We start from the raw sequence: 27,195 nt of genomic DNA, 5'->3' as shown, positions 1-27,195 counted from the left end.
TTTACTAAATGTCTTTGTTCCGCCTCTATTTCTTCCTAATGATGGAATATGGTTGAATACCTCTCCAATACAAATCAAGGGTAGAGCTTTTTGTGTATCATATTGTGACCTTATTCACCATCAAACTAACCAGCACATAAGTCTGTCGGTACAATGTAGCTGAGTGTGACTTTGGACACTTAAATAGCAATGTAACACTTATTTTTATCCAGCCTCATGTAAGAATGTCGAGTTTTGATTGGTTCACGTGACTCTGATGAAATACCATGTACACCCATCACGATCCGCGAGCAGGGAGTACAAAAGTCATATTATCCAGCCACGCCTCGGTGACCACGCGAAGTGAGAAAAGCATGCATCGCCAAGCCTTTAGTGACGTGCGCTGCATTGAGGTCAATCGATCAGCTGGTGTCAACATGGCAGCAAGGTAAACGTTTTGCCACAACAACTGAGAATGAAATTGAAGCAAAACGTTTGATTTAGCAAAAACATGCGGCTAGATAAATGGTTATCACATCGTGTCAAGGGAAATACGGGGTTTTATCAGTCCCTCGTAAGGTTGTATTCCCCTCGCCTCTGGCTCGGGGAATACAACATTACCCGGGACTGATAAAACCCTGTATTTCCCTCCACATGATGTGATAACTTATGTCAAAAGCAGGATGTAAAGTCTTGGTTTGAACACATTTCTCAGTGGTGGTTTTCAGACCAATTTCCTCTAGTTAGTCATTTGCCTCCCCCCTGAATGACAAACAAGGATCCTCTCGTAAACTGAACTGTTACATCACTGACTCACTCACTATAGACTTTTTCGCATTTTCCATAGATTGTGATTGTCTTTATATGCATTCTCCGACTTCAATAATATCAGCACCCTTTTAACCTTGATCATTCTTATAAGTGATCCTTTAACATGCAAGATGAGAATTTTCTTTATTATCTTTAGGATCCCTAGACAGTCTAAGTAAACTTAGGCTCAGTATTATTCTTTACACTGCTATACTGAGTCTAACAAAACCTTGTGGAAGGTCCCGTCAGGTAACCTTTAAGCAACATATGACTGTCCAATCAAACGCGAGACGGCCGAACGGATTTAACCAATCAGACAACAGCTACTATTTAGGGTTCGCCAGGACTTACAAAATGGATTTTCTCTTCCCCGTTCGCCAACACTGATCTCCCAACAAATGAAAATTGCATAAAACACAGATATTTGCCCTGCAGTATATACCGCAGAATACGCTTTGGGGTTTCTGGTGACATGGCTATCATTAGCTAATATTTCAGCAAGCTGACATGCTTGAATACTGACAAAACGCTATTTTCAGCGACTGTTTACTCACTGCTATGGCGTGCCTCACTAGGAACCGATCGTACGGAAAATAGCATTTGCAGGTAAAAGTTCAAAAGGTATGTGTGAATGTCAACTTTAGCGATTTGGTAAGCTGTGTTCTGATTGGTCAATTGAAAAGGTTATCTGACGCGACCTTCCACAAGGTTTTGTTAGACTCAGTACAGCAGTGTAACGAATAATACTGAGTCTAAGTTTACTTAGACTGGATCCCTAGACTTATGATAATATCAGCATTTTCTTTTTGATTTTCTTGATTGTCTTTTTAAGGATTCTGTGGACATCACTGGTTTCTCCTTGAAGCTGAGAGATCCTGGAATCCAGGAACTGTACCATACTGGATATCTGCTCCTTGACCTTGAAGTCTCCTTCCTCCTTGCCACTCTGGGTCTCTGCTGAGTACTTAACTAAAACAAAGATTGAAAACAATCAAGCAATCAGCTTGTACATCAGTCGTCTGTTCAGTCTGTGATGTTAGTTTGTGGAGCAGAATATTTAATATTATTTAAACACTTCTTTTATCAAAACTTTGGTCTGTGGTTAAACCAAAAATATTATATAATTGTAACTTTGATTATATAATTCAAATGAAAACAAGAAGACATGGTCATCAATATCCCCACCACAGTGTTCTGTTCCTATTTGGGTCCTGTTTTTTAACTCCACCACGACATTCATGTCCTGAAAACACATATCACATTTGGTTTCCCTATCTATAACAGTTACTGAGAAAATCCCATTGGGGATCATGTGCACTAAGTCAAGAAATGCATGACAAGGGCAATAACTCTGTAACAAATTGCAACACAGTTTCCGTTTTTGAACTCTATCAAGGCATTCTTGTCCTGAAAACACATACCAAATCAAATTCGGTTTCCCTATCTATAAGGAAATATTTTTGCGAAAATCTGTCCCCATCAAACCTATATCCCATAACACTTTGTGGTGGAGGATAATAAAGAAGCATCTTTAAAATTAGCTGAAAATATAGCAACAAGGCTCTGTAGCTCACCTGAATGTGAAATAATAATTTGATGTTTGTTGGTTAATGCTTCACTCAGAAATATTCAAGCTACATGAGTATGGTCCGTAATTATCGAATCAGATAATCCAGTGATTGACATCATGAACAATTCTAATCCATTCTATTTCTACTAATTTGATGATACTTTAACCTTATTTAAAATATATTTTAAATGTATATTAATTCTTATATTTTAAATAGTCAACTGCAAGACACAGACCCTTCTTTGAATAATTGTGGGTCAATAGCCCTTACCACAATGGCTGAAACTCAGTGGGTGCCAATCTAAGTGAGTGAGTTGGGTTTTACTCCACTTTTAGCAATATTCCAGCAATATCTAGTGGGGACACAAGAAATGGGCTTCACACATTATACTCATGTGGGGAATCAACCCGGGTCTTTGGTGTGATGAGCGAACGTTTTAACCACTGGGCTACCCCACCACTCTGCCTATCATAATGAGTCCATAAATGATAGTGATTCATTAACATGCTCATGATATAGGTACAAATGTATTATTGACTCTGGTTTCTAGCACAGACTTCTTTATTAGGAGGTTTCTCCTCGACACAAACTGTGAAATGAAGAATTTAACAAGGTGAGTGAGTGAGTGAGTTTAGTTTTATGCTGCACCCAGCTATATTCCAGCTATATGGCGGTCGGTCTGTAAACAATCGAGTCTGGACCAGACAATCCAGTGATCAACAGCATGAGCATCGATCTGTGCAATGGGGAACCGATGACATGTGTCAACCAAGTCAGCGAGCCTGACCACCCGATCCTGTTAGTCGCCTCTTACGACAAGCATGGGTTACATGGGTTACTGAAGGTCAACATTCTAACCTGGTCCTTCACGGGTAAAATTTAACAAGGACACATGAAGAAAATATTTAAATTTGCAGTTAATTAAGATCTCTACAGTTGTGAGTTAAAAGAAATGTTCTCACCGACAACAGATATGTCTTTCCATGTCTCAGGTTTATCATCACTGGATTCTCCACCCTCCAGCTCTTCGTCAGGCACATCCATTTGTTCCTCACCCTGGTTGACGTCTTCGTCCTGCTTGAAGGTCACTATATTCAAACAAACATGTCTCCATTTTATGAAAATACAGCTACAGTCAAATCCCGATGAGTCGAATCGCTGGGGACCAAGGAATAAATTCGACTTATCCATGTATTCGAGACATAGGTATGTCTATGAGGGTAGAAAAAAAGATGATCCAGTCCTAATTCCTCCGCCTAAGCATTTGTTTATCTAAAGATTTCCATATCACTAATAGGGGCACCTTATCAGTTCCAGTCTGATTAGCACAGACAGTGATTTCCATAAAATCACTAATCTGCCTTTTGAACTCACCCGTCAATGGCGGAAAGGTGTGAGCCGCGCTAGTTTGTTAATTGGATCAGTTTGCTACACAAATCAACTTCTCCTTGACTGACTTCGGCTTATGTATACAAGATTGCTGTTGTCTGAATCTCATGGGACCAACTTACCTTTTCGAGTCATCGTGTGTATTTATGAGACGAATTCGTGTAACCAGTATTCAAATGATGACAACTATAACAGGGAATGGTCGGGACCGACAGCTAGTTCGAGTTATGCATAATATTCGAGACACCGGGCATTCGACTCATCGGGATTTGACTGTAATTTATAATGGCATCTCTAATATTAGTTTAAGGAGGTAGGATAGAAATATCAACAAATTGCAAATGTTTTTGCCTGATATCAATGTATACATGAGCAGCCCCTCCACCACCATTTCTTCAAGGTCTTTCTTTCAAGTATGTACCATTCCTTAAATATTAGTCCAGACAATAAGCAAGAAATGGGATGCAGGGTGTACCCATGTGTAATATTGAACCCGAGTCTTTGGTATGAGAAGCGAACGCTTTAACCACTAGACTACCCCACCACCCTGCCTGTTATTAGAGAAGGTGTATATCAAGCTTAATATTACATCCTTTTATATTTCCTCAAGGCCAGACCAATTGTATTTCTTGTTTTACAGATTTTTTACCTCAGAAAACCTAAAGGCAGGAGGGGAAAAAAATACATAAAAATTCACCAGTCAAAGCAAAAACCCACATGAGTTTTTCAAAGGCATTGTTTTTCACGTTCACACTTGCTGAGATGCTCGAAGCACTGATTTCTAACACAAATAATGTTCGATAATTCAGTTTAAAGTCTCTGAGAACAGATACTGGTGTTTCAGTGTCCAACAAACTGCCTTGCATAGTCGAAGTCTCACTCCCATATATCTTAACATTAGGATTTTATTTTTTGAACGGGGCAGATTTTTATACATTTTTTTTTATTCTTGAAAAAATACAACCGGCAGATCCGTAAAACGAGAAATAAAATTGGTCTGGCCTAAACACAAGGTTTCATAACCTCAACCTGTTTATGATGTGCTGAAACCATTCACCCCATGCCATATCTATATAATATTATTCCATATGTAACAAATCTTTTAGCTGCAGTCATTACTACCACCTGTAGCGGCATTGCTGATCCAATCCAACAGCTGTCCTGTTTCATGGGCTGTTACTAATGTAAATATTGTCCTGTTTCATGGGCTGTTGCAAATGTACATATTTAGCATTCATGCCATTGATAGTTTCAATAGTCATAATAGAATACAAAAATACCGTATCAGCCATTTTGACTGAAAATTGATCTTCTTTCAGAGAAACATATGGGTATCTATTACAAAAACACATTACAAAAGCTCATTACTAAACATATCTCAGACAATAATCAGAGTTGTACCTCAACTACACTAAAACCCTTGTAGTGCTCTGCAGATTCTGGAATGATTTCATTATGTGTAGTTATATATGCAACTCCAGACTGGTGCGTCAAGGTGTGGTGGACTGACTGACTGAGTTTTGGTTTAACGCCGCTTTAAGCAATATTCCAGCAACATCACAGCGGGGTCACCAGAAATGGGCTTCACACATTGTACCCATGTGGGGATTCGAACCCGGGTCTTCGTCGTGACGAGCCAACGCTTTAACCATTAGGCTACCCCACCGCCCCAGGTGTGGTGGAATTGGATAGAAGAGTGAGTTAGTAATTTTGGTTTAACAATGCTTGGAGTGAATGAGTGAGTTTAGTTTTATGATGCTTTTAGCAATATTCCAGCAATATCACAGCTTGGGACACCAGAAATGGGTTCATACACTGTGCCCATTTGGGGAATCAAACCCAGGTCTTCTGTGTGCCGAGCCAATACCTAAACCACTAGGCTACCCCACCACCCCAACAACCATTGCAGTTAACCTGGAAGTCCTTACATCACATGAAACCCATGATCATAGATATGCCACTTGGCACAGCAAACAGCAGTGCCTCAGACAAATGGATAACCTATACTTTCGAACACATTGTGGAAAGGTAAATGTACCGGGATTTTCCGGAAAGCCACCCAGGGCTGTAAAATGGAAATTTGGGGAAAATTTGGGGGGAAAAATGGACCATATAACCGCCCGGGCGATAATTCAGAAATAAAATAATTCAATAGTCGGGAACTAAAATCAATTTTCATCCCAATTAGATATCGTGTAGATGCACGCAAAATATTGCCAAAATGAAATCTTCGCAATTCAACATGCAGTAGTCATAGCACTCATCAAACTGTTCCAAAACTAATAACCTGCACTTACATTGTGATTTAACTGTAACAGTAGTGAAGACTGCCAAACAATCATGATGATCATTGCAACCAGGAACCCAAACCCATAGGCTCTGTAGCTCACCTGCTTATTATGGCATTTAACACTGAAGGAAAGTGGTCATCTGTTTAGTTTAGACAAGGCATAACAAATATTAGTAGAGAAAACCATCCTTTGTCTACATTTTAGTCCTCAAATATATGAATGTTGTAGTGTTAAGCATACTATAAGCCAATCATACCACTGTTTTGCAGTGAACATGTAAATTTTCATTTAAGCATGCTCTTCATAATTATTTTCAGTTTTTGACTATTTCTTTTTTTAAAAAGTCAGTTAATATACATAGCATTTTTCAAATCATCTGAATGAAGATTTAGTGAGCTACCTTGCAGTTCAAAACTTGTCTCATCCAGTCGCTCTTGGACACACTCGGCAGTCTGAATCATTAGAGTCTTGTACAGCCTCTGCAACATTCTGGAAGCTCCGTGACCCTCAAGCTTCCGTCGTCTTGGAAACATGCTGGACCCACTGGTATCTTTTTTCTCATTTTTCTCTAAAATACATTCAAAATTAATCTGGATCATGAGTGACTCAAATGTCAGTTGTGCACTATGAACTAGTAGACTATGTTTTGTTTCAGACTGACTGACTGACTGACTGGGTATGACTTTAAGCTGCTTTAGCAATATTCCAGCAATATCACGGCAGGGGACACCAGAAATGGGCTTCACAAATTGTACCCTTCTAAGGCCTTACATTTGTTGCTTAGTTTACAGATCTGCCAACTTAAGAATGGAAAATTCAGAGTGAGTGTGTGTGTGAGTGAGCTGGGTTTTATGTTACTTTTGGCAATATTTTAGCCATGTTGAGACACCAGAAGTTGGCTTCCCATAATGACCTTGACATGAATGTCATAGTGTATGAAATATGCAAAAATAGTACTAAAGAAATTGCTTTTTGAAAAACATTCAAGGGAAGTCTTGAAAGTCTATGAAGAAAATCCAGTGAACCGTTCTTGAAATATCTTGCTGACAATTCAGGTTAACATGCTGAAATCTTCAAAGTGTTGTCGTGACCCTGAAAAATGATGTGATGAAGGTTTGAGTCAAATATGAAGAAAATCCAGGGAATATTTTTTGCGATATCTTGCTGACTATCTTTACATGCAATTTAACATGCTGATAATCTTCAAAGTGTCTCTGTGACCTTAAAGCTTGGTGTTCAATATGAAGAAAATCCAGGGAACGGTTCTTGAGATAGCTAACATGCTGAAATCTTCAAAGTGTTGCCATGACCTTGAAAATTACGTGAAGGTCACCAAAATCAACTGGGCTCTGTGCCTTCCCTAGATAAAGCTTGGTATTGAATATGAAGAAAATCCAGGGAACGGTTCTTGAGATAGCTTAACATGCAGGTAAAACGTTTAAGTCCCCTTGTGACCTTGAAATGAAGGTCAAGGTCACCATACCCGACTTGGACCTTTCTTATACTGTGATGAACCTAGGTACCAAATATGAAAAGAATCTAGTGAACGGTTCTTAAGATATTCCAATTTGTACGCACGTACGTACGTCGGACGGATAGAAGGATGGAGCCTTATACTATATCCCCCCGCTTCACGCTAAACGCGCGGCGGGGGATAATAATAATAATCCAAAGGAATGCTATAAAACAGAACAAGTCAAATAGCGATATTATTTATGGACTAAAATCAGGTCAAGGATTTAATAAAAAAAATAAGATTTTTCTATCACCTACCAATCCAAACCAATCTTTGGATTTGCATCATTACTTTAGCATGCCATCTTAATATATATGAACGTTTACCAGGAATTTCATTTTACCAGATACTTCAATCAAAAGGTCTTCTATTCTAGCCTTTTTCCGAGTCAGTCTCTTCACAAGTTTTCTTCGACTGGATGGTCCAACTTCCTCCAGGTGAGCTGCTCTCTTCTCAAGGAACTCCACCATGTCAGACAGACACTCCTGGTAGCTCTGGACTAGACTATATCGTGTTTCATCAGAAGAGTTGGTGTCAGCTCCTGTGATTAAGTGAATGAGCGGGTGAGTTGGATTTGAGGTTTTCAATACTATTTGCAATAAGAGGAATCCATTTCCTCCTTTGACACTATATGAGTCAAGAAATAAAGACACATTTAGACCTTCATTTTTGTAATAATCATATTTCATATGGAAACTTTGTTATGCATGTATGCTTCAAAACCCCTAAATTTATTAAAAACAAAAACCTGAAGCTATCAATGCATCATTAAAACTGTTTTGTTATGGCGACTGAAAATACATGCGAGAGACTGAGCTAGGTTTAATGCCACTTTGAACAGAATTACAGTTATATCGGTACCTTTGCATGATGTGAGAGTGAATAAGTGAGTTGGGTTTTATGTCGCTTTATTCCAGCAATATCACAGCAGGGGACACCAGAAATGGGCTTCACACATTGTACCCACGTGGGGGCACGAATCTGTGAACGAATCTGGGGCACGAATCAGCGAACGCTTTAACCACTAGCCTACCCCACCACCCCTCTTGATGTGAGAGAGAATGAGGAGGTCTCACACATATACCATGGAGGTCTCACACATATACCATGGAGGTGGGCACCTACCATGGAGGTCCACACATATACCAATCTCCACACATGGGTACACACCTTATACCATGGAGGCCCACACATATTTCTGGTGTCCCCCCGCATATACCATGGATGTCTCTGTAATATTGCATAAAAGCCTCACACAATACCATGGACTCAGTCAGTCTTGAGGGTGAGAGAAATGCCTGAAGTGATGGAGGTCTCACCCATATACCATGGAGGTCTCACATATACACACATATACCATGGAGGTCTCACACATATACCACTTTGGTGAAACCCATGAGCACATGTATGGAACTCACACACCACAAGTCAGACAGAAGTTCAAACCACAGGCCCTCATGTCTTTGTGATATATTTCTTTAAGAAAAATATTTTTTTGAGATAACCCTGACTCGAAATGCTACAAAGTACAAAACATTATGACAAGGACATTTCGGTGTACCCCACCGACCTGCTTTGCCGATCGCTACGCTACCATCTCATGCAAATGGCAAAGCAGGCGGGTAGGGTGTACCCAAGTGTCCGGCCTTGTCATTACGTATTGTACTGTGAAGGATTTCCAGTCGGGGGGTCATCTCAAATGTTACAGACTATTTTAACATCTCTAATCCTCGCAAAGATACGAGGGCCTGTGGTTCAAACCTATGAAAAGTTTTTCCTGCACATATAAGGGATACAACTCTGAATAGCAATTCATGGCAGCTTAGATTATAGGCCATCAGTAACCCTTACCTTCTATGAAGGAGGAAAACTATTGTCAATGATATTGAAATACATTTCATTATTATATACACAAATTACTAAAAAAACACCTAAATTACCCTTGGGATTTTCTGCATCTGGTTCAATGATAGTTGTTTCTTCAAAAGCATCTTGAGTCTGAAAATAATCATGTGTGCAAATAATTCCTAAAGCAAAATAAGAGATCTCAGCACTAAGTTCTTTTTAATTTTATGACCAAATTTTCTTGCACAATTACTGAAGTCATTTTGAAATGCCTACAAAATAGATCAGAAATCAGGCCAATAACAAAGAGAAAAGTGCTAAAAAAAGTTTCAAAAGAGTTTTGAAAATAATAACAGTTTGTATTTTGAATACCTGGTACACAACCTAATGAATAGATGCATTATGCAGACATGATGCAACTACCTAAATGTTAACAAAGATAAGTTATTAATGTAAATTGAGGTAAACATCAGTGAAAACATCCACAGGTAGTTAATTTTGATGTTTTGAGTTAGTGAGTATGGTCTTACGCTGCTTTTAGCAATATTCAAGCAATATCGCGGCGGGGGAATCCAGAAATGGGCTTCACACATTGTACCGATATGGGGAATCGAACCCGTGTCTTCAGCGTGACAAGCGAACACTTTAACCACTAGGCTACCCCACTGTCCCCATGTATACAGAGTCAAAATAAAAACTTCACAATTCATATTTGTAAATAAAAATATTTAGTAGACAAACCCAAAGCCCAATATGAAACTAATACATGCACTCTCCTTAAATATAGCTCATCTGTTTAAGTGTTTCTCCATACTGACCAACAAAAACACATCGTGAAACGTTTAAATAGTCATTTGGCCCTTATGTGCTAGAAACTTGCTCACTAAAGCTTGATAATCACTTATACTCACCCTGTCCTCAAAGAAAGGAAACATACATGTCTCAGCTGGAACATGAGATATGACACTAAGATCAAAGGGTGCACTCCTTGTGACTGTTTCTATGGCTGATGCATCATCAGCCTCAGCTGGAATTGTTTCACTACGACTTCCTTTCCGCTTAGATTGTTTCTGAATCTCTTGAATTGTTTCTCAATCTCTTGAATTTCTCCTTTTCAGCTTGGTTGGTTATCTTGAACTTCGGAGCTTTCTCTTCTCGACAAACGTCCCCCACATTGTACATTCTCCTTTTCCAGGATTGGTTGGTTATCTTGAACTTCGGAGCTTTTTCTTTTAGACAAACGTCTCTCACGTGGTACATTCTCCTTTTCCATGACTGGTTGGTTCTCACTAACTTCGGAACTTTTTCTTTTAGACAAACGTCTCCCACATGGTACATTCTCCTTTTCCATGATTGGTTTGTTATCTTGAACTTCAGAACTTTCTCTTTTAGATAAAAGTCCTCCAGATGGCCTGTCCTCCTTTTCAAATATATCACTCCTACATCGTCTCTTCTTTGATATGTTCTTGTCCTTTAGGAATACATCATCACTGCTCAGTTCTGCCATAAAACTATCAGATTTCGACCTTAGCTTTGCAATAATGCCATCCAACTTGGCCCGTCTGGTAGTGCTGCTGTACTTCCTCTGAGTGAGGTAGGTCATATCATTCTGACTACTTACATTCTGACTCTCCTCTTCTGTATTCTGCTCAGCTTCCTCTGCTAACTCAGTGCCCTCAAACCAGGCTGTATCTTTATCCTTGCAGCTGCTTTGCCCTGGAGCAGACATATGTTCTTTATCCTTGTACCGGATTCGCCATGGAGTTGACGTATGTTCTTTATCCTTGCGTCTGCTTTGCCCTGGAGCAGACATATGGTCTTTATCCTTGCGTCTGCTTTGCCCTGGAGCAGACGTATGTTCTTTATCCTTGCGTCTGCTTTGCCCTGGAGTTGATGTATGTTCAATATCCTTGCGTCTGCCCTGCCCTGGAGCAGATACATGTTCAATATCCTTGCAGCTGCTTTGCCCTGGAGTTGACGTATGTTCTTTATCCTTGCGTCTGCTTTGCCCTGGAGTTGATGTATGTTCAATATCCTTGCGTCTGCTTTGCCCTGGAGTTGATGTATGTTCAATATCCTTGCGTCTGCTTTGCCCTGGAGTTGACGTATGTTCTTTATCCTTGCGTCTGCTTTGCCCTGGAGCAGACGTATGTTCTTCACTGTGAGTTTGCTTCCTCACTTCTTGACTTCCACTCTCTAATGGTTGAATTTCATCAAAGTTATCAAAGTCATACACCTTACTCCTGGTGTTCTTACTTATCAAGTTTGATGTTCCTGAATCTTTTGGCGAGATCGTACTTTGGTTCCTATTACCGACTCCTCTCGTCTTTCTGGAGGGCACAGCTGAATATTTTAAGCACTTTTTGGATGTTTTTGGACGACTTAATTTGATTCGCGGCAGAGATACTGGGCAACTTTTTCTCTGAAAAATATCAAGTATTAATTTGAATTTGTGTAAATGAGTGAGTGATGTTGCATACCTTATTATTCCAGTGACATTATTAAGCATGTGTCAGACCAGATAGAGGTCACAAGAAAGATTAGCATGAGCATCCCTCCCCCAACAATGAAGAACATTTACAGAATTCTTGTCAATATTATTTCATATAACCAATAATACTATCTTGAAATATGTATCCTAGGTACCGTTACTCAATATACTGACTCATCAAATGACCTTTCTATTATCTTGTGATGCAGTCTTTCTCTGTTGTGAAACAAAGTCATCATATTCGTGATCGGTCCTGAAAATATAAAATGCACATCATTACCATCAACCTTGCCTTTGTAAGCGCTATAACCAAATAGTTTTACAGATATACTGACCATAATGGAAAACTTCTTTAAGTGGCATTTAGAAGCTGGTATGATGAAGAGGAACATTTTTATGGTGAGGTGAGGTGAAATTGGGTTTTACGTCGTGCTTGAGAATATTTCGGTCATATGACGACGTGCATGCGTGTGTATGTGTATGTGCGGCTGCTTGTACTAGCCCAGACTTAAGCTGGTTTTATAGTGCTAGCCCACTGAGATACCATGCCTGCAGTGAAGCATGAATACCCCACTCAGACACATTATACTGACTCCGAGCCGACCAGTCCTTGTTGTAACCATTAATGCCGAACGCCAGGCAGGGACCAACAAGTACCATATTTTAACGTCTTTTGGTATGACGCGGTCGGGGATCGAACCCGCAGCCTTCCTCTCCGGGCGGACTATTTTTTATGGATTGACAAACATAGTATCTATTGCAATAAAGAACAGAGCTACAGATAACGTTTTGGGTCATTGAGTTAAGTACTCGCTTGTGTTCATCTTAATTGGGTATCCTACCTAAGTTTCTTTTGAGTAACCAAATAAATTGTACTCACCTGACTCAAACTCAATTGGGCATTTTGAAATGTTCCATTAATTTTTAAAATATAATAAAGTTTAAATGTTAGTGTTTGTTATTTATATTTGATACCTGCATACTTGATACATAATATGAGAAACGATAAGAAAGACTGCAAGTTGTCAAGTTCATGTCCTGAAATAGAACCTCTCAATATACCTCAGTTATTTTATCTATCCACCCAGTACGCAAGTGAAGATTTGACATTTTTGTGTGTGTACGCATGTTAGATCACAGTTATTGAGTATTTACAAAACTTCAAGCGTACTTGTACGCAACAGACTTAATAGGAATTGAGTTTTCACATAAATATTTGCGTAATTTACGCAGATACGCAGCTTATCTGTACCTCTGAAAGAGGTTTACAATCCGGCACTTCATTGATAAACTTATAAATATTTCTATTCAAGAAGAATTGAAATTATGAAATTAGCCACAGTTTCCTATAAAAATCAGCAGAATGCTTTGAGACCAATTTCCTGTACATAATGAGTGAATACTTAATCGGATGTGATGTGACCATAGCTACCTTGAAACAAAACACAATGTTGTCAAAAATGTGTGGGTACGTTTTTTCAGGTTCATAACTTATCATAGGTGAAGGACTGCAAGCAGTATGTTGTGGTTTGAATCACAATTCCTCAATCAGTATTGCAATAATTTGTGATCCGCAATTCAGTGAGTGAGTGAGTGAGTGAGTGAGTGAGTGAGTGAGTGAGTGAGTGAGTGAGTGAGTGAGTGAGTGAGTGAGTGAGTGAGTGAGTGAGTGAGTGAGTGAGTGAGTGAGTGAGTGAGTTGGATTTTACCCCGCTTCAAGCAATATTCCAGCAATATCATGGCGGGGTACACCACAAATGGTCTTCACACAATGTGCCCATGTGGGGAATCGAACCTGTGTCTTCAGCGTGATGAAGGAATCAATTCCAATGTGCGAATTCCATTGTTCCCCTGCTGTGATATTACTAGAATATTGCTGAAAAGCGCCATAAAAAACATACCCACTTCCTCACTCATAAATCAAGACTGGTTAATCTCTGGCCTTTAATATCAGGGGGTTTCGACTCACATACATGGGGGTACTGGGGGCCCCCAATTATTAGTTTTAAGGGTCCTTGCAGGTAATGTGAGAGTCCTATGAAATAATGGTATAGAGAACTGTACATTTTGATAATTCTTAAGAGCCTGGAATGAATCATTGATCAAGTGGACTGGTGGATGACGTAACTGCTCTGAAAGAAACAACCAAACAAAGTCATAGATGTTTTGTTGGTACAATGAATAAATTGTCCATCTGCCAGGACACAGTGAATGTTTTTTTCTGCCTCCATTACCTACATTTGTGCTTACTGGAAGCACATGTGGGCATCATGTAAAACCCTGATGGAATATTGCTAAAAGTGGTGCAAAACCCCATGCACCCACTCACCCACACTCTGTACATATAAAACTGTACGCTGATCTGTTTATCATTCTAATGACCATGTACAAACCTCTTAGATTTCGTCACTGGCTGCGTGGAAGGGTTGACAGCCTTCTCATCTGTCTTCTTTACAGTTGTGGGTAGTTTCTGGCTGCTCGTAACCATGTTTTGCGGTGTGAAGCTTTGGCCTGGACTTGCATCCTGAGGTAGTAGCAGAAACAATGCAGCTGTGATAACAACAAACACGTAGCCATGGCTTGTTTGGGGGAAAACGTGTAAGTGTTAATATCCCCACCCCCAATAATTGGTTGTTTCACATGCTCAGGGAGGGAAATAACTTTAAAATTGCTAGTGTACTCCGGTACAGTGGCACATGTAAAATCACTTGCCCTGATCATTTTCCCACTATACTGGCCGATTTTCTTGTTGATTTTTTAAATAAACAACATAATTAACATTGGAAATTCAACTGGACACTAGTACAGCGTGACATACAAATTTGCTAGCCCGAAAGAAAAAAACACTGGACTCGGACGTCGGGCAATGGGTTATTTCCACCCCTGCATGATAAATGTCATGAAAAAGAAAAAGACGGACAATCACAGACATTCTAAGAGCAAATCATAGTCATACATGTTTTAGTTCTTTAGTTTTTTTCATCGCTGAAGACAGTATTCTTGAACAAAATAATATCAATATTTGATTTACTAAGAAAAAGAATTCTACTAAAAGTGTCCTGGTCTGGACAAATGTATATCCCCAGTATGTAGCTATAGGACATTAGGCAAAAAAAAGATATGTCCGTTTCCTATTACATGCTATTTAAAAATTGAGTAGGCGGGTCGATTTAAACTTTTAAAAAAAATCTTTTACAAGTTTTTAGTAGCACCATGTGGGTACCTGAGAATGTCTTCAAGGATACCACATCATGTTGTTACAATGCCATGTGATGAAATATTGACAAATTTCTATATCAAATCATTATTCATGTTATTTATTTGCAGGTTTTGTCAGTGAGAGCCCATTATGCCAATTCAATGCAATCCATTTTAGCCCTACGTACACTGTAAAACACGAAAATATCATACTCGATTTGGATGAAAATGATGAGTTGAAATGCACTCCACTCATGATTTTGATTTTAGGATAGGGTCGGTCGGATAACTGGAAACGGACATATGAACTGTGAATATCTGACAGAATTTGCACTACAAATCATAATGCTTGCGTGAAAATGAACTTGCAGCAAAGCAGGGAAGTTTTGCTTTTTACCCATTCAGCAATCTTTCAGCAATATCACACCAGAAATATCATCGTATGGATCAAAGTAAATGGACTTGAGTCTGTGGAGAATATTCCATCCATAAATGTTAGGGACCGTTCATAATTTATGGCTGGGTGTGTGTGATGTGTGTGTGTGTGTGTGTGTTTGATGATGATTTTTATGGAGAAGCATGTACAATGTAAATGACCCCACCTGAAATTTATGTACAAAATAAGTGACCCCTGCATGACAAAATCAGTGACCCTCCCCTTCCCATAGTTTCTAAGTATAATTTTAAACATACAAAATTCCCCCTGTGTACAAAATTGCTGACCCCCCTAGCTCCCCAGAACAAAATGGGTGACCCCCAACCCCTGAAAGTCATCATCACACACCCCTGCCATAAATTATGAACGGTCCCTTATTTGATGAAAAAAGATCTTTAAACATGGAAAAAGGACAATAAGGCAATGTGAAGATCAGAGCTTAATACATCTACCATCATTTTGTGGCACAGTTTCAACATGCACTTCTTTTTCATTGTGCCTGGTCCACCAAACCTCTTCATGTTCTGAAAGTAAATTTGATTATCAAAATCAAGCCATTACAAAAATGCAAGCAAACTTGCAGTCATCCATGACTAACTAGTAAATTCAGGATTCAAACAGGATGAAGTTAAGAAATTGTTATATTTTAGAAGCAACTAATTAGGACATAAAAAGGATGTTTTTCAAAACAATGATTGAGGATATAAGTTTTGTGAAGCATAGCTTGTCAGTTATATCATGGGTTGTCAACCTGATATGAGAGTATTTCAGTTAAATCATGGGTTGTCAACATGATATGAGAGTATTTCAGTTATATCACGGGTTGTCACCCTATAATGAAAGTATTTCCATTATATCATGGGTTGACATCCTGATATGAAAGTATTTCCATTATATCATGGGTTGTCAACATGATATGAGATCTAGAGTATTTCATTTAAATCATGGATTGTCTTCCTGATATGAGAGTATTTCCATAATATCATGGGTTGACATCCTGATATGAAAGTGTTTCAGTTAAATCATGGGTTGTCATCCTGATATGAGAGCATTCCCATTATATCAAGGGTTGACATCCTGATATGAAAGTATTTCCATTATATCATGGGTTGTCAACATGATATGAGAGTATTTCAGTTATATCATGGGTTGTCAACATGATATGAGAGTAGTTCAGTTAAAACATGGGTTGTCAACATGATATGAGAGTATTTCCATTATTTCATTGGTTGACATCCTGATATGAGAGTATTTCAGTTATATCATGAGTTGTCATCCTGATATGAGAGTATTTCAGTTAAATCATGGGTTGACATCCTGATATGAGAGTATTTCAGTTAAATCATGGGTTGTCATCCTGATATGAGAGTATTTCATTTAAATCATGGTTTGTCAACCTGATATGAGAGTATTTCAGTTAAATCATGGGTTGACATCCTGATATGACAATAATTCAGTTATATCATGGGTTGTCAACGTGATATGAAAGTATTACCTTAACGTCATCCCTTGTAGTGAACACAGTATCAGAACACCTGAATCTATTTGCACAAAATGATTTAATTGTCAAGACTACCATAAACCTTATGTTGAAGTATGAGAGAATCATCATGCATAGCACAATGGTTGCATGAATATTGCTTTGTGGGCCCCGACTCACACAAGCATTGTGAGTAAGTTTAATTTTACGCTGCTTTTAGCAATATTCCAGCAATATCACAGCAGGGGATACCAGAAATGGGTTTCACACATTGTACCCTTGTGGGGAACTGAACCCGGATCTTCAGCGTGATAAGCGATTGCTTTAACCACAAGGCTACCCCACCGCTCCCACAAGCATTGTGAAGGTCTGCAGTTAGTTCTGTTATGTCATGCCTAGTGTTGGGAATTGGTTGAAATCTCACAATTGATAATTGGTTCATTACCAACGAGCAATCATCGAAAAAAATGGTTTATTTTTAATATTTTCCTGTTCAGGTTGTTATTGCAGATAAGTATATGTGGTTCTCTGTTGCTGTTTTTTGGTTTTATTTAGAAACTGCTCAAATTGCATTTGTAAATTTCACATCCTATGTAAAATGATGCAACTTGCTACTTTAAAGTGATGACAAATGATATATCATGAACATAAACTTCCTGGAACTTCAAGAAATATTCAGTCATGACTTTTTAGGAAGTGAAGGGAGTTTTCGAAGTAAGTAAACACGTTTTTGGCCCTGAAAACTTTGAAAAATATGTTCCATCGTCAAGTGTTTCACACACTAAAACAGCAGTTCCAAAATCGTTTGTGTTCGATTATGATAAAAATGTGATCGATTGTTTGGTCGTTTGGTCACTGCAACCAATCTTTGATTATTTCAATTAATTGGAACACCACTAGTGATGCCTGCAGTCATTCTTACCTTACAAGTTCTACACATTCGGCAATCATCAATTCTCACACAACCTGGACAGATTCCACATTTTCCTCTTCGTTTTCCTCTTCTCTTCTGGAGGACAAATGGGTTAAATAATAATATCAATAAAGATAGCTACTTAACAAAAGTCGCTTTAAGCATTGTTATTTGAATATTTAACTTAAACACTCTAATCCTAATGATTGTATGACAGTAGGAACAAGAAGACAAAGTCATCAATATCCCCACAATGGCAAAATACTCTTCATGTTTATGTCTACGAGTTATGATTATGTCAAATATTTAGGTGTGTATATAGAAAAGTGGAAGGAGAGTATTAAAAGGGTTTTAAAGTTCTGCTCCAGAAAGGAGCACTTTCACCAGTTTCAGTCTATGTCAAACTTGTTGCCATGGAAATGCCAAAATTATTTTATTCAGAAATCACCAAAAGGCACCAGTACACCACCAGATCTATGTATGTGCCAAGTTTGGTGAAGAAACATTGAATGGTTTTAGAGTTCTGCTCCGGAAAAGAGCACTACCACCAATTTCAGGCTAAGTCAAAACTTGTTGCCATGGAAATGCCAAAAATATTTTATTCAGAATTCCAAAACTACCAAAAGGCACCAGTACACCACCAGATCTATCTATGTGCCAAGTTTGGTGGAGAAATAGTTAACGGTTTTAGAGTTCAGTTCCGGAAAAGTGTACTAGCACCAATTTCAGGCTAAGTCAAAACTTGTTGCCACGGAAACGCCAAAAATAGTTTATTCAGAATTCCAAAATTACCAAAAGGCACCAGTACACCACAAGATCTATCTATGTGCCAAGTTTGGTGAAGAAATAGTGAACGGTTTTGGATCTGCTTCGGAAAAGAGCACTACCACTAATTTCATTCTAAGTCGAACTTCTTGCCATGGAAATGGCAAAAATGTTTTATTCAGAATTTCAAAACTACCAAAAGGCACCAGTACACCACCAGATCTATCTATGTGCCAAGTTTGGTGAAGAAATAGTGAACGGTTTTAGAGTTCTGCATTTTAAAAATTGTAATATATTGCAAAACTAAAACATGTGTTGAGCTCCAATTCTAAATAAACATTAAAATGTTACTGAAATATGTCATAAACAGGCTTTTGTTGCTGAATGATTGAGTCAGTGAGTATGGTTTTACACCACCTTTAACAATATCACAAATACAGTCGAGCACCGTTGTCGCGATTTTCATGGGACCAAGAAAAAATATCAAGTTATCTGAACTTTGAGACATCCGACCTATCATTGGATTCTCTGTATGTTTTGATTTGAAACTAAAATCCGTTATCAGTAAGTGTTTAGTAATTATCAGAAAGTATTTAGTAAGTGTCAGTAATTATTTTTCACTACTGCATCCCTTTGGTTCATGCCGCACCGTGCATAAACGTGTGGGAACAACCTCTGTTCAGAGGAATACTTGCCCATGAAAAACAGGTGAATATTGAGATTCTTTGCAAATATCAAGTTAAAAGGGTAATTTTGTTTGTTGGGACCATGAAATCATTTCGAGATATCAGAAATATTGAGTTAAAACACCTTGAATAATGATAAATTATGAAGGATTTTGCCGGGACTGAGATGTTATATCAAGACAACTGAGATACTGAGTTATCAGAGTTCGACACAACGGTGCTCGACTGTATTGTGGTGGAGGACACAAGATATAGGCTTCACACATTGGGAAATCGAAACCGAATCTTTGAACAGCATGATGACTTAAACAAAAGGCTACTCCACGTCCCTCAAAGTGGCTGAAGTGGTAACTCTGCTGATAATCTGATTCAGCCTCCCAAACCAATTTAAACAAACATATGAAGTTTCAGCGTAATTCCTACAGTTTTTTCAGAGAAGCATAAGATATAAATTTACCAATATGGCTCCTGGCCAGGTTTAAGATTTCTGACTTTTCTTTTTAAAATTGTATATTTCAATCCAAAATACTGATAACTATCTGATGACCATGATGAAACTGCAATTTGAACTGACTCAAACCTCATAAGGAACAACCTTTTTTTGCTAAAAAATGGAATATCCATAACATATTTACTACTTTTTATTTTTTGCTCACATACAAGATGACTGAAATCACAGGTGTCTGCATAATCACCCAATGTAGGCTGTCGACATAATTGAAGACACTGGGTGCCATGTTTTATGAGATATCGCGTTTACATAAGTTTAAAAAGTTGATACAACAGTGCATGTGATGTTATGTTAACAACAGTTTGAAAAGTATTCAAAGTGTCGCGGTGACCATGAAGATAAGGTTAAGGTCACCCAAATAATCAGGTGTCTGGGTAATCCCCCAATGTAGGCTGTCACCAAATTTGAAGACATTAGGTACAACAGTTCATGAGATATCGCATTAACAACAGTTTGAAAAGTGGTCAAAGTGTCGTGGTGACCTTGAAAATAAGGTCAAGGTCACCAAAATCACTTGGCGTCTGTGTAATCCCACAATGTAGGCTGTCACCAAATTTGAAGATATTGGGTACAACAGTTCATGAGATATTGCGTTAACAAGAGAAAGTGGTCAAAGTGTCACCGTGACCTTGAAGATAAGGTCAAGGTCACCCAAATCACTTGGTGTCTGTGTAATCCCCAAATGTAGGCTGTCACCAAATTTGAAGACATTGGGTACGACAGTTCATGAGATATATCGTGTTAACAAGAGTTTGAAAAGTGCTCAAAGTGTCGTGGTGACCTTGAAAATCAACTGGTGTCTGGGTAATAATTTGAAGACATTGGGTACAACAGTTCATGAGATATCGTTTTAACAAGAAATGGGACGTATGGACGCCGCTAAATACATAGTCCCCCGTTGCGGGGGACAATAAACGCCTAACTTGATATATCACAAATACTGTTCAAAACTTAGTTACACCATCCTCACTGAGACACTCATTTCAGCTGAATCCATCAGGCCGTTTGAGGAAGTTAAAAATGTTCAATGTTTGTGGACAAGATGGATGCCAAAAGCTCACATGGCCTGTCAGTCTAGGTGACCTAAATATATCTGTTCCAGTGTATACATCAACAGTTTTCCAAAACACCAGTGCAGAGTTATCACTCTTAAGTATACAATGCACCAAAGGTTTGTTGATACAAATGTTCCATCTATTATAAAATGGCCAACAAACTGGTACTGATAAATATTAGCGAATCACTTGTATTGTATGAACTATTCACACTGTACACGTATTGCCATTATAGTATTGTAAATATGTAATATTGGCATTGTCATGGAAATATACTTCTCTTCAAAACTTGACTCACTTAAAACAATCACTATATGTTATGTATGTGTGTGTGTGTGTGTGTGTGTGTGTGTGTGTGTGTGTGTGTGTGTGTCTATATATAGAAGATTGATTTCTCCACTAACTTGGGGGAACCACTGCAAACTTTATGCAGATGAATTGCACGAGGATCATACATCAAATTGCTGAAAAGTATGTGCAAATATTGTGCATGTGAACAGCTGTTTTTTAGGTGTAAACTTTTGTTAATGAATTTGCCAATTTTCACTGATTTTTATCATTTACAGAACTCATGATAATAATCTTTTCAATGTTCCGAATTTATTTTACAATACCGGTACATCAGTTCATGTGTAAACAGTACCTTAGACAAGAGTCATCAGAAGATGACATATCCCCCGGCCCCCATATATTTGAAAGAACAAATCATCTGACAGTTACTTAAAGTCCAGCTTGATGTCTTTTTAGACTAAGTCCAAATCGTTTCCATGGAAATCATGAAAACTATAAATGCCAAAAATGTGTAAATAGCAAAAGGCACCACTTCAAGATCTGACTCATAAATCTGCCAAGTTCTGTTGAAAGATATTAAATGGTTTTCAAGACTTAAGTCTGAATCGTTTCCAAGGCAACCAGGAAAAATAAAAATGGCAAAAATCTGTAGATAGCAAAAGGCACCACTTTGGGATCTGCCTCACATATCTGCCAAGTTTTGATGAAAGATATTGAACGGTTTTCGAGTTGTGCTCTGGAAACGAAACCCACCCCTCCCTTTTGAGACTAAGTCCAAAACGTTTCCATGGAAACCAAGAAAAATAAAAATGACAAAAACCTGCAAATAGCAAAAGACACCACTTTACGTTCTGTTTGATAGATCTACCACGTTTTGTTGAAAGATATTGAACGGTTTTCGAGTTGTGCTCCGGAAATGAAACCAAGAAAAATATAATGCCAAAAATCTGCAAGTAGCAAAAGGCACCACTTTAGCTTATGTTTGATATATCTACCAAGTCTTGAAGAAAGATATTGAACGGTTTTCGAGTTGTGCTCCGGAAACAAAGGTCACCCTCATTTTGAGACTAAGTTCAAATCGTTTCCATGGAAACCAAGAAAAATAAAAATGACAAAAATCTGTAAATAGCAAAAGGCACCACTTTAGGTTTTGTTTGATATATCTACCAATTTTTGTTGAAAAATACTGAACGGTTTTTGAGTTATGCTCCGGAAACAAAATGATTACAGACGGACGGACAGACGGACAGACAGACCGATGAGCCGTCGACTATATCTCCCCGCATTACATGCCGGGGGGATAAAAAGTATGGAATATTTTGCAAAATTTAGTTTAGAACAATTGCCTGAAGTAAGTGGCTATATTTACACTAATGACTCTAAACTTTTGATGAGAAATATATGTCATTTGGCATTGTCATTACAGTCATGTAAATATGTCATTAAAAATTGATTTTTGAAAAATATTAACCTTTTGTAAAGGAAACAGTTTTTCATGACATTATAGGCTGTCACAAAAGGTATAGGTTTGTGTCCAGGCACCAGTACACCACCAGATCTATCTATGTGCCAAGTTTGGTGAAGAAATAGTGAACGGTTTAGAAGCTCTGGTCCGGAAAAGATGAAAGTGCTGGGAGGGACGGAGCGCATTTTAATACACCCAGCAAAACGCGTTGCGGGGGATAAAAAGCCTGTCAACGAAGGACAGTAAAAACAACTAGATTATCACAGTTATGGATATAAAACTAGCATGTAAATCTAAAATGTACTCACTACAGAAGACAATACAATATAAAAGCATGCTATGAATTGCCAACACCTGAAGGCATATCACCATGCTAGGGACCATGAGGACTTACTGTACATTTGCTTCCTGCATGGACCCTAGCTGGATTTACACCATCCCTTCAGTTGTTAGCAATTTAGACAAACCTAGCCATAAATAAAAGAACACATATCCCGTGATTAAAAATGTGGCAAGAATAAATATAATTTGATCATTTTGGGACTAACATATGGTGCAAAATGCTCCATAGTAGATACAGTGAAGGACTAATGCATCTACCTTTCTCCAAGGTAACTTTGGAACACCGTAATCAAATCGAAACTCTTCTCCCCTTTTGATATCTCTATTGGCAAACAAGCAGATATACGACTTGTTTTCACACTGCACAATTCTTAGAAAACAATTCTTTTCATGCTTCTTCCAGCCATCGTTCACGAATCGTCCCACTGCCTTTGAATGTGTAGCATCCACACTGAAACCAGAAAGCCCAGGTTTACCACAGAAAATCTTGTTTGCTGGTTTGTTTAATGCCGCCCTTAGCCATTTCCCAGCTATATGACAGCAGTCTGTAAATAATATAGTTTGGACCAGACAATCCAGTGATTGACATCATGAGCACTGATCTATGCAATTGGGATATGGTGACACAATTGGGATGTGTTAATGAAGTCAGTAAGCTTGACCACACAATCTCGTCAGTTGCCTTTTACTACAAGCATTGGTTGCTGAAGACCAATTCTAAGTCCATAATAATATATAAAAGTGAGAATTTTATACTTCAAACTTTGTTTTATAGTTTGATTCATACTGCATGCAAAATTTTATATTAATGTTTGAAAATAATGAAAATTAGCACAAAAATAAATGATACAATTTTCAGTGAACAGAAAGGTACATCTGAAGTCAGTCATCAATAGTTTCAACATTTATTGTAAGGTGCTAAAAGTTCTTGTCTTGGAAAAAGTCCCATTTCAACATGGATGTCCCACAATGGAAACACAACTACTGAGTCAAGTTATTCCACTATATGCTGGAATATGGGGTGGTAAAATCAGCGTTGTAAAGACCGGGTTCGATTCTAAACTCCCATCACTCCCCATAGAGTGCTAAAGATTAGAATCAGTGTAAACTAAACTCCCTCACTCACGCATAGAGTGTAAAGATTAGAATTTACATACCAAAGTCGTGTTCCTTTCTTGTCTTGGAAGTACACAAGGAATGATCCTTCTTTGTCTTTTTCATACTTCTCATTCCGGACATTGGCCTCTTTCATGGAAATGAGTTCTCCATGGTATTCCAGCACAAAGTCACCCTCCGATAGGTCCTGAGTTGCAAATACCCCATCACCTGTAAATAAATATACTTGAATGAGGTAATTTTAAAAGTAAAAAAAGAATACAGTGTTGTTTCAGTCTGAGCATTTAGCTCAACATAGATGATAGAGGAGTAGGAACGAGGTAATTGCACCCTCAACCCCCCTATCCTATCATTTTAAGGAATGATAAAATAATTTAATTTATGCACAAATATATTGAAGAAGAACTCTAAGTTATTTGTTTGTGAGAATCACATGCAATTCGGTACATTTATTATGACTAAGAAGACCCATGAAGATCCGGGTTAAAATTGATCTTCAGTAACCCATGCTTGTCTAAGGAAAAACTTCATACTTGTTCATAATGAACTTCCTTAAATGTTGATTTTATACCCCAAACTGATCTCTGTCCTATAATGCACCCATGAAGATCCTGGTTAGAATTGGTCTTCAGAAACCTGTTCTCCTTGTAAAGGGCTCTCTAATGGAATCGGGTGGTCAGGCTCGCTGACTTGATTGACACATGTCATCTTATCCCAGTTGCGTAGATTGATGCTCATACTGTTGATCACTGGATTGTCTGGTCCAAACTCAATTATTCACAGATCGCCACCATATGTTAGGAATCCATGTTAGGAATCGAACACAGATATTCGTCATGACGCAGCAACGCTTTAACCACTAGTCTACCCCGCCGGCTGTACCATTTCATGTGTATGTCAGATGGAAAAGGGGTAGCCTTGTGGTGAAAGTGTTTGCTTGTTCCACCTGATGTCCAAGTTTGATTCTTCATTTGGGTACAATGTGTGAAAACTTTTTCCATTGTCCCAGCCATAACATTTTGCTGGATTAATGGCAGTGTAAAACTATGTATGAAGTGAAAGGCTTACCAATCTTACTGTTGACGTGTTTGACTTCACAGAAGGGAGGATCAATTTCTGCCATGATATAGCCCCTAGCTATAGATTCCACCTCTTCCAGCTGAATACAATCAAATGACATCAGACATGTTGATATGCATATTATCAACTATCCAGATATTAGGCCCAGTCTAAGTAAACTTAGGCTCAGTATTATTCGTTACTCTGATATACTGAGTCTAACAAACCCTAGTAGAAAGGTCGCTTCAGCTAACCTTAGAGCGACCTATGACCGTCCAATCAAACGCGAGACGGCCGAACTGATTTAATTAATCAGACAACAGCTACTATTTATGGTTCGGCGGGACTTACAAAAAGGATTTTCACTTCCCGGTCACTGACAGATCTCTCAACAAACAAAAATCTGCATAAAAAGCAGATATTTGATCTGCAGTATATACGCTTAGAGGTTTCTGGTTACTATTTGCTTATATTTCCTCATGATGACATCCTGGAATATTGACAAAAACTGTATTTTCAGCGACTGTTTACTCACTGGAGTGAATAATGGCATCCTCCATGTGTATCACTCGGAAGCGATCATGCAGAAAAAAGCAATTGAAACATTCGAGTACAAACATTTTCGAGGTAAAAGTTCAAAGGCTATGTGCGAGTGTTAACTTTCGTGATTTGGTAAGCTGTGTTCTGATTGGTCAGTTCAAAAAGTTCTAGTGGGGTTTGTTAGACTCAGTATAGCAGTGTAACAAATAATACTGAGCCTAAGTTTACTTAGACTGATATAAGGCCCAACGGATGAAACAAATTACAGTAAAATTACAGCTTAAAATTGAGAGGATTTCAATTCTTTGAAGAGAGTCTTCCTTGTGGTTCATATATGCCTTTTCTGCTGCTGAAAATATCCTGTGACAGTTTGTGACAATGTTTCAATAAAAATATTGAACAAAGAAGAAAATAAACTTATCAGGCAATCAGAGCCAAAAGGTCAATGTACATACAGTAGAGGTGTGACGATACAGAAATTTCACGATGCGATACGTATCGCGATATCTTGGAACGATACAATTCGATTCGATGCATATCACGATATGCTATCTTTAGTCGTTTTCTTTAAAAATGTATATTTTGCAAGCAAGTAATAGTGTAAATTTCGACATAACTGTCAATTTCTATCGAAAATTAATAATGTTAAAGTCAACGATACATATCACGATATGAAAAAAAGTATCGATATATTTATCGTCAGATAAAGTTTCACGATTATCGATACTACGGCATATCGTCACAGCTCTAACATACTAGTGGTGGTCCGATTAATTGAAATAATCGAAGATTGGTCGCTGTGGCCAAACGACCAAGCAATCAATCACCTTTTCTCATAATCGAACACAAACGATTTGGGAACTGCTGTAATAGAGTTTGAAATACTTGATGATGGAACATATCTAGGACATTGTCAGGGCCTGAAAACGTGTTTATTTCTAAGAAAACTCACTTCACTTTCTGAAAAGTCATGACTGAATATTTCTTGAAGAATCTGGGAAGTTAATGTTACACTAGAACTGAATCATTTAACACTAGATGTGAAATCTGCAAATGTAATTTGTGCAGTTTCTAAAAAACAACAACAGAGAACCAAATGTTTTTTTCTTTATACTTATCTGCAACTACAACCTGAATAGGAAAATCTTAAAAATGACGCTAACCAATTTTTTTCGATGATTGGTCGTTGGTATTGAACCAATCATCAATTGTGAGATTTCAACCAATTCCCAACACTATAACATACAGTATCCAAAGTCTCAGACATCTTTGCAAAGAATCAAGAGCAGGTCAGTGTACATGTTCACTTTTCTGTGACAGCAGAAGGAATAATGATTTTGGGCAGAGGGTTCGACCACACCCACGTTTTGTGCGGACGTACTGTCACCCATTTGTTTCAAGATCATTTAGTTGAGGGTCAAAATCGGGTTTCAATCGACTTGTAGA

General features: G+C 38.2%; 2 protein-coding genes across 2 annotated transcripts; both read right to left on the bottom strand.

The window, feature by feature from the left end:
• Positions 1–1,452: 1,452 nt before the first annotated feature.
• LOC124272470 lies at positions 1,453–10,481 on the bottom strand. Its single transcript, XM_046707648.1, has 6 exons — positions 10,313–10,481; positions 9,497–9,554; positions 7,900–8,097; positions 6,441–6,608; positions 3,323–3,448; positions 1,453–1,758 (listed from the first exon to the last, which is right to left on the bottom strand). Exons 1-6 carry the CDS (start codon positions 10,334–10,336, stop codon positions 1,571–1,573), a joined length of 762 nt encoding a protein of 253 aa, XP_046563604.1. The 5' UTR covers positions 10,337–10,481; the 3' UTR covers positions 1,453–1,570.
• A 34-nt stretch (positions 10,482–10,515) lies between these two features.
• Positions 10,516–25,273, bottom strand: LOC124272407. Its single transcript, XM_046707575.1, has 8 exons — positions 25,219–25,273; positions 24,192–24,360; positions 23,293–23,485; positions 17,929–18,015; positions 15,979–16,050; positions 14,286–14,416; positions 12,079–12,145; positions 10,516–11,823 (listed from the first exon to the last, which is right to left on the bottom strand). The coding sequence occupies exons 1-8, from the start codon at positions 25,271–25,273 to the stop codon at positions 10,516–10,518; spliced, it is 2,082 nt and encodes a 693-aa protein (XP_046563531.1).
• Between the last annotated feature and the right edge of the window lie 1,922 nt (positions 25,274–27,195).

The sequence above is a fragment of the Haliotis rubra genome, unplaced genomic scaffold, assembly GCF_003918875.1.
Source record: "Haliotis rubra isolate DU_JTF1 unplaced genomic scaffold, ASM391887v1 Scf17, whole genome shotgun sequence".
NCBI classification, from domain to species: Eukaryota; Metazoa; Mollusca; class Gastropoda; order Lepetellida; family Haliotidae; genus Haliotis; species Haliotis rubra.
The sequence above is the reverse complement of the archived record's forward strand: the minus strand, read 5'-3'. Positions and strand labels throughout refer to the sequence as shown.

Bases quoted from the DNA above. Each gene is read 5' to 3' on its own strand.
- LOC124272470 (XM_046707648.1), bottom strand. From the start codon at position 10,336: ATGTTTCCTTTCTTTGAGGACAGG. The intron at 8,098-9,496 runs GTAATTTAGGTG...ACTTAATCACAG, and splicing joins AGATGCAGAAAATCCCAAGG to GAGCTGACACCAACTCTTCT. The intron at 1,759-3,322 runs GTGAGAACATTT...TCTTTGTTTTAG, and splicing joins GAAAGACATATCTGTTGTCG to TTAAGTACTCAGCAGAGACC.
- LOC124272407 (XM_046707575.1), bottom strand. From the start codon at position 25,273: ATGGCAGAAATTGATCCTCCCTTCTGTGAAGTCAAACACGTCAACAGT. The intron at 14,417-15,978 runs GTAGATGTATTA...CTACTACCTCAG, and splicing joins AACTGTGCCACAAAATGATG to GATGCAAGTCCAGGCCAAAG. The intron at 11,824-12,078 runs GTCATTTGATGA...GATATTTTTCAG, and splicing joins CATCACAAGATAATAGAAAG to AGAAAAAGTTGCCCAGTATC.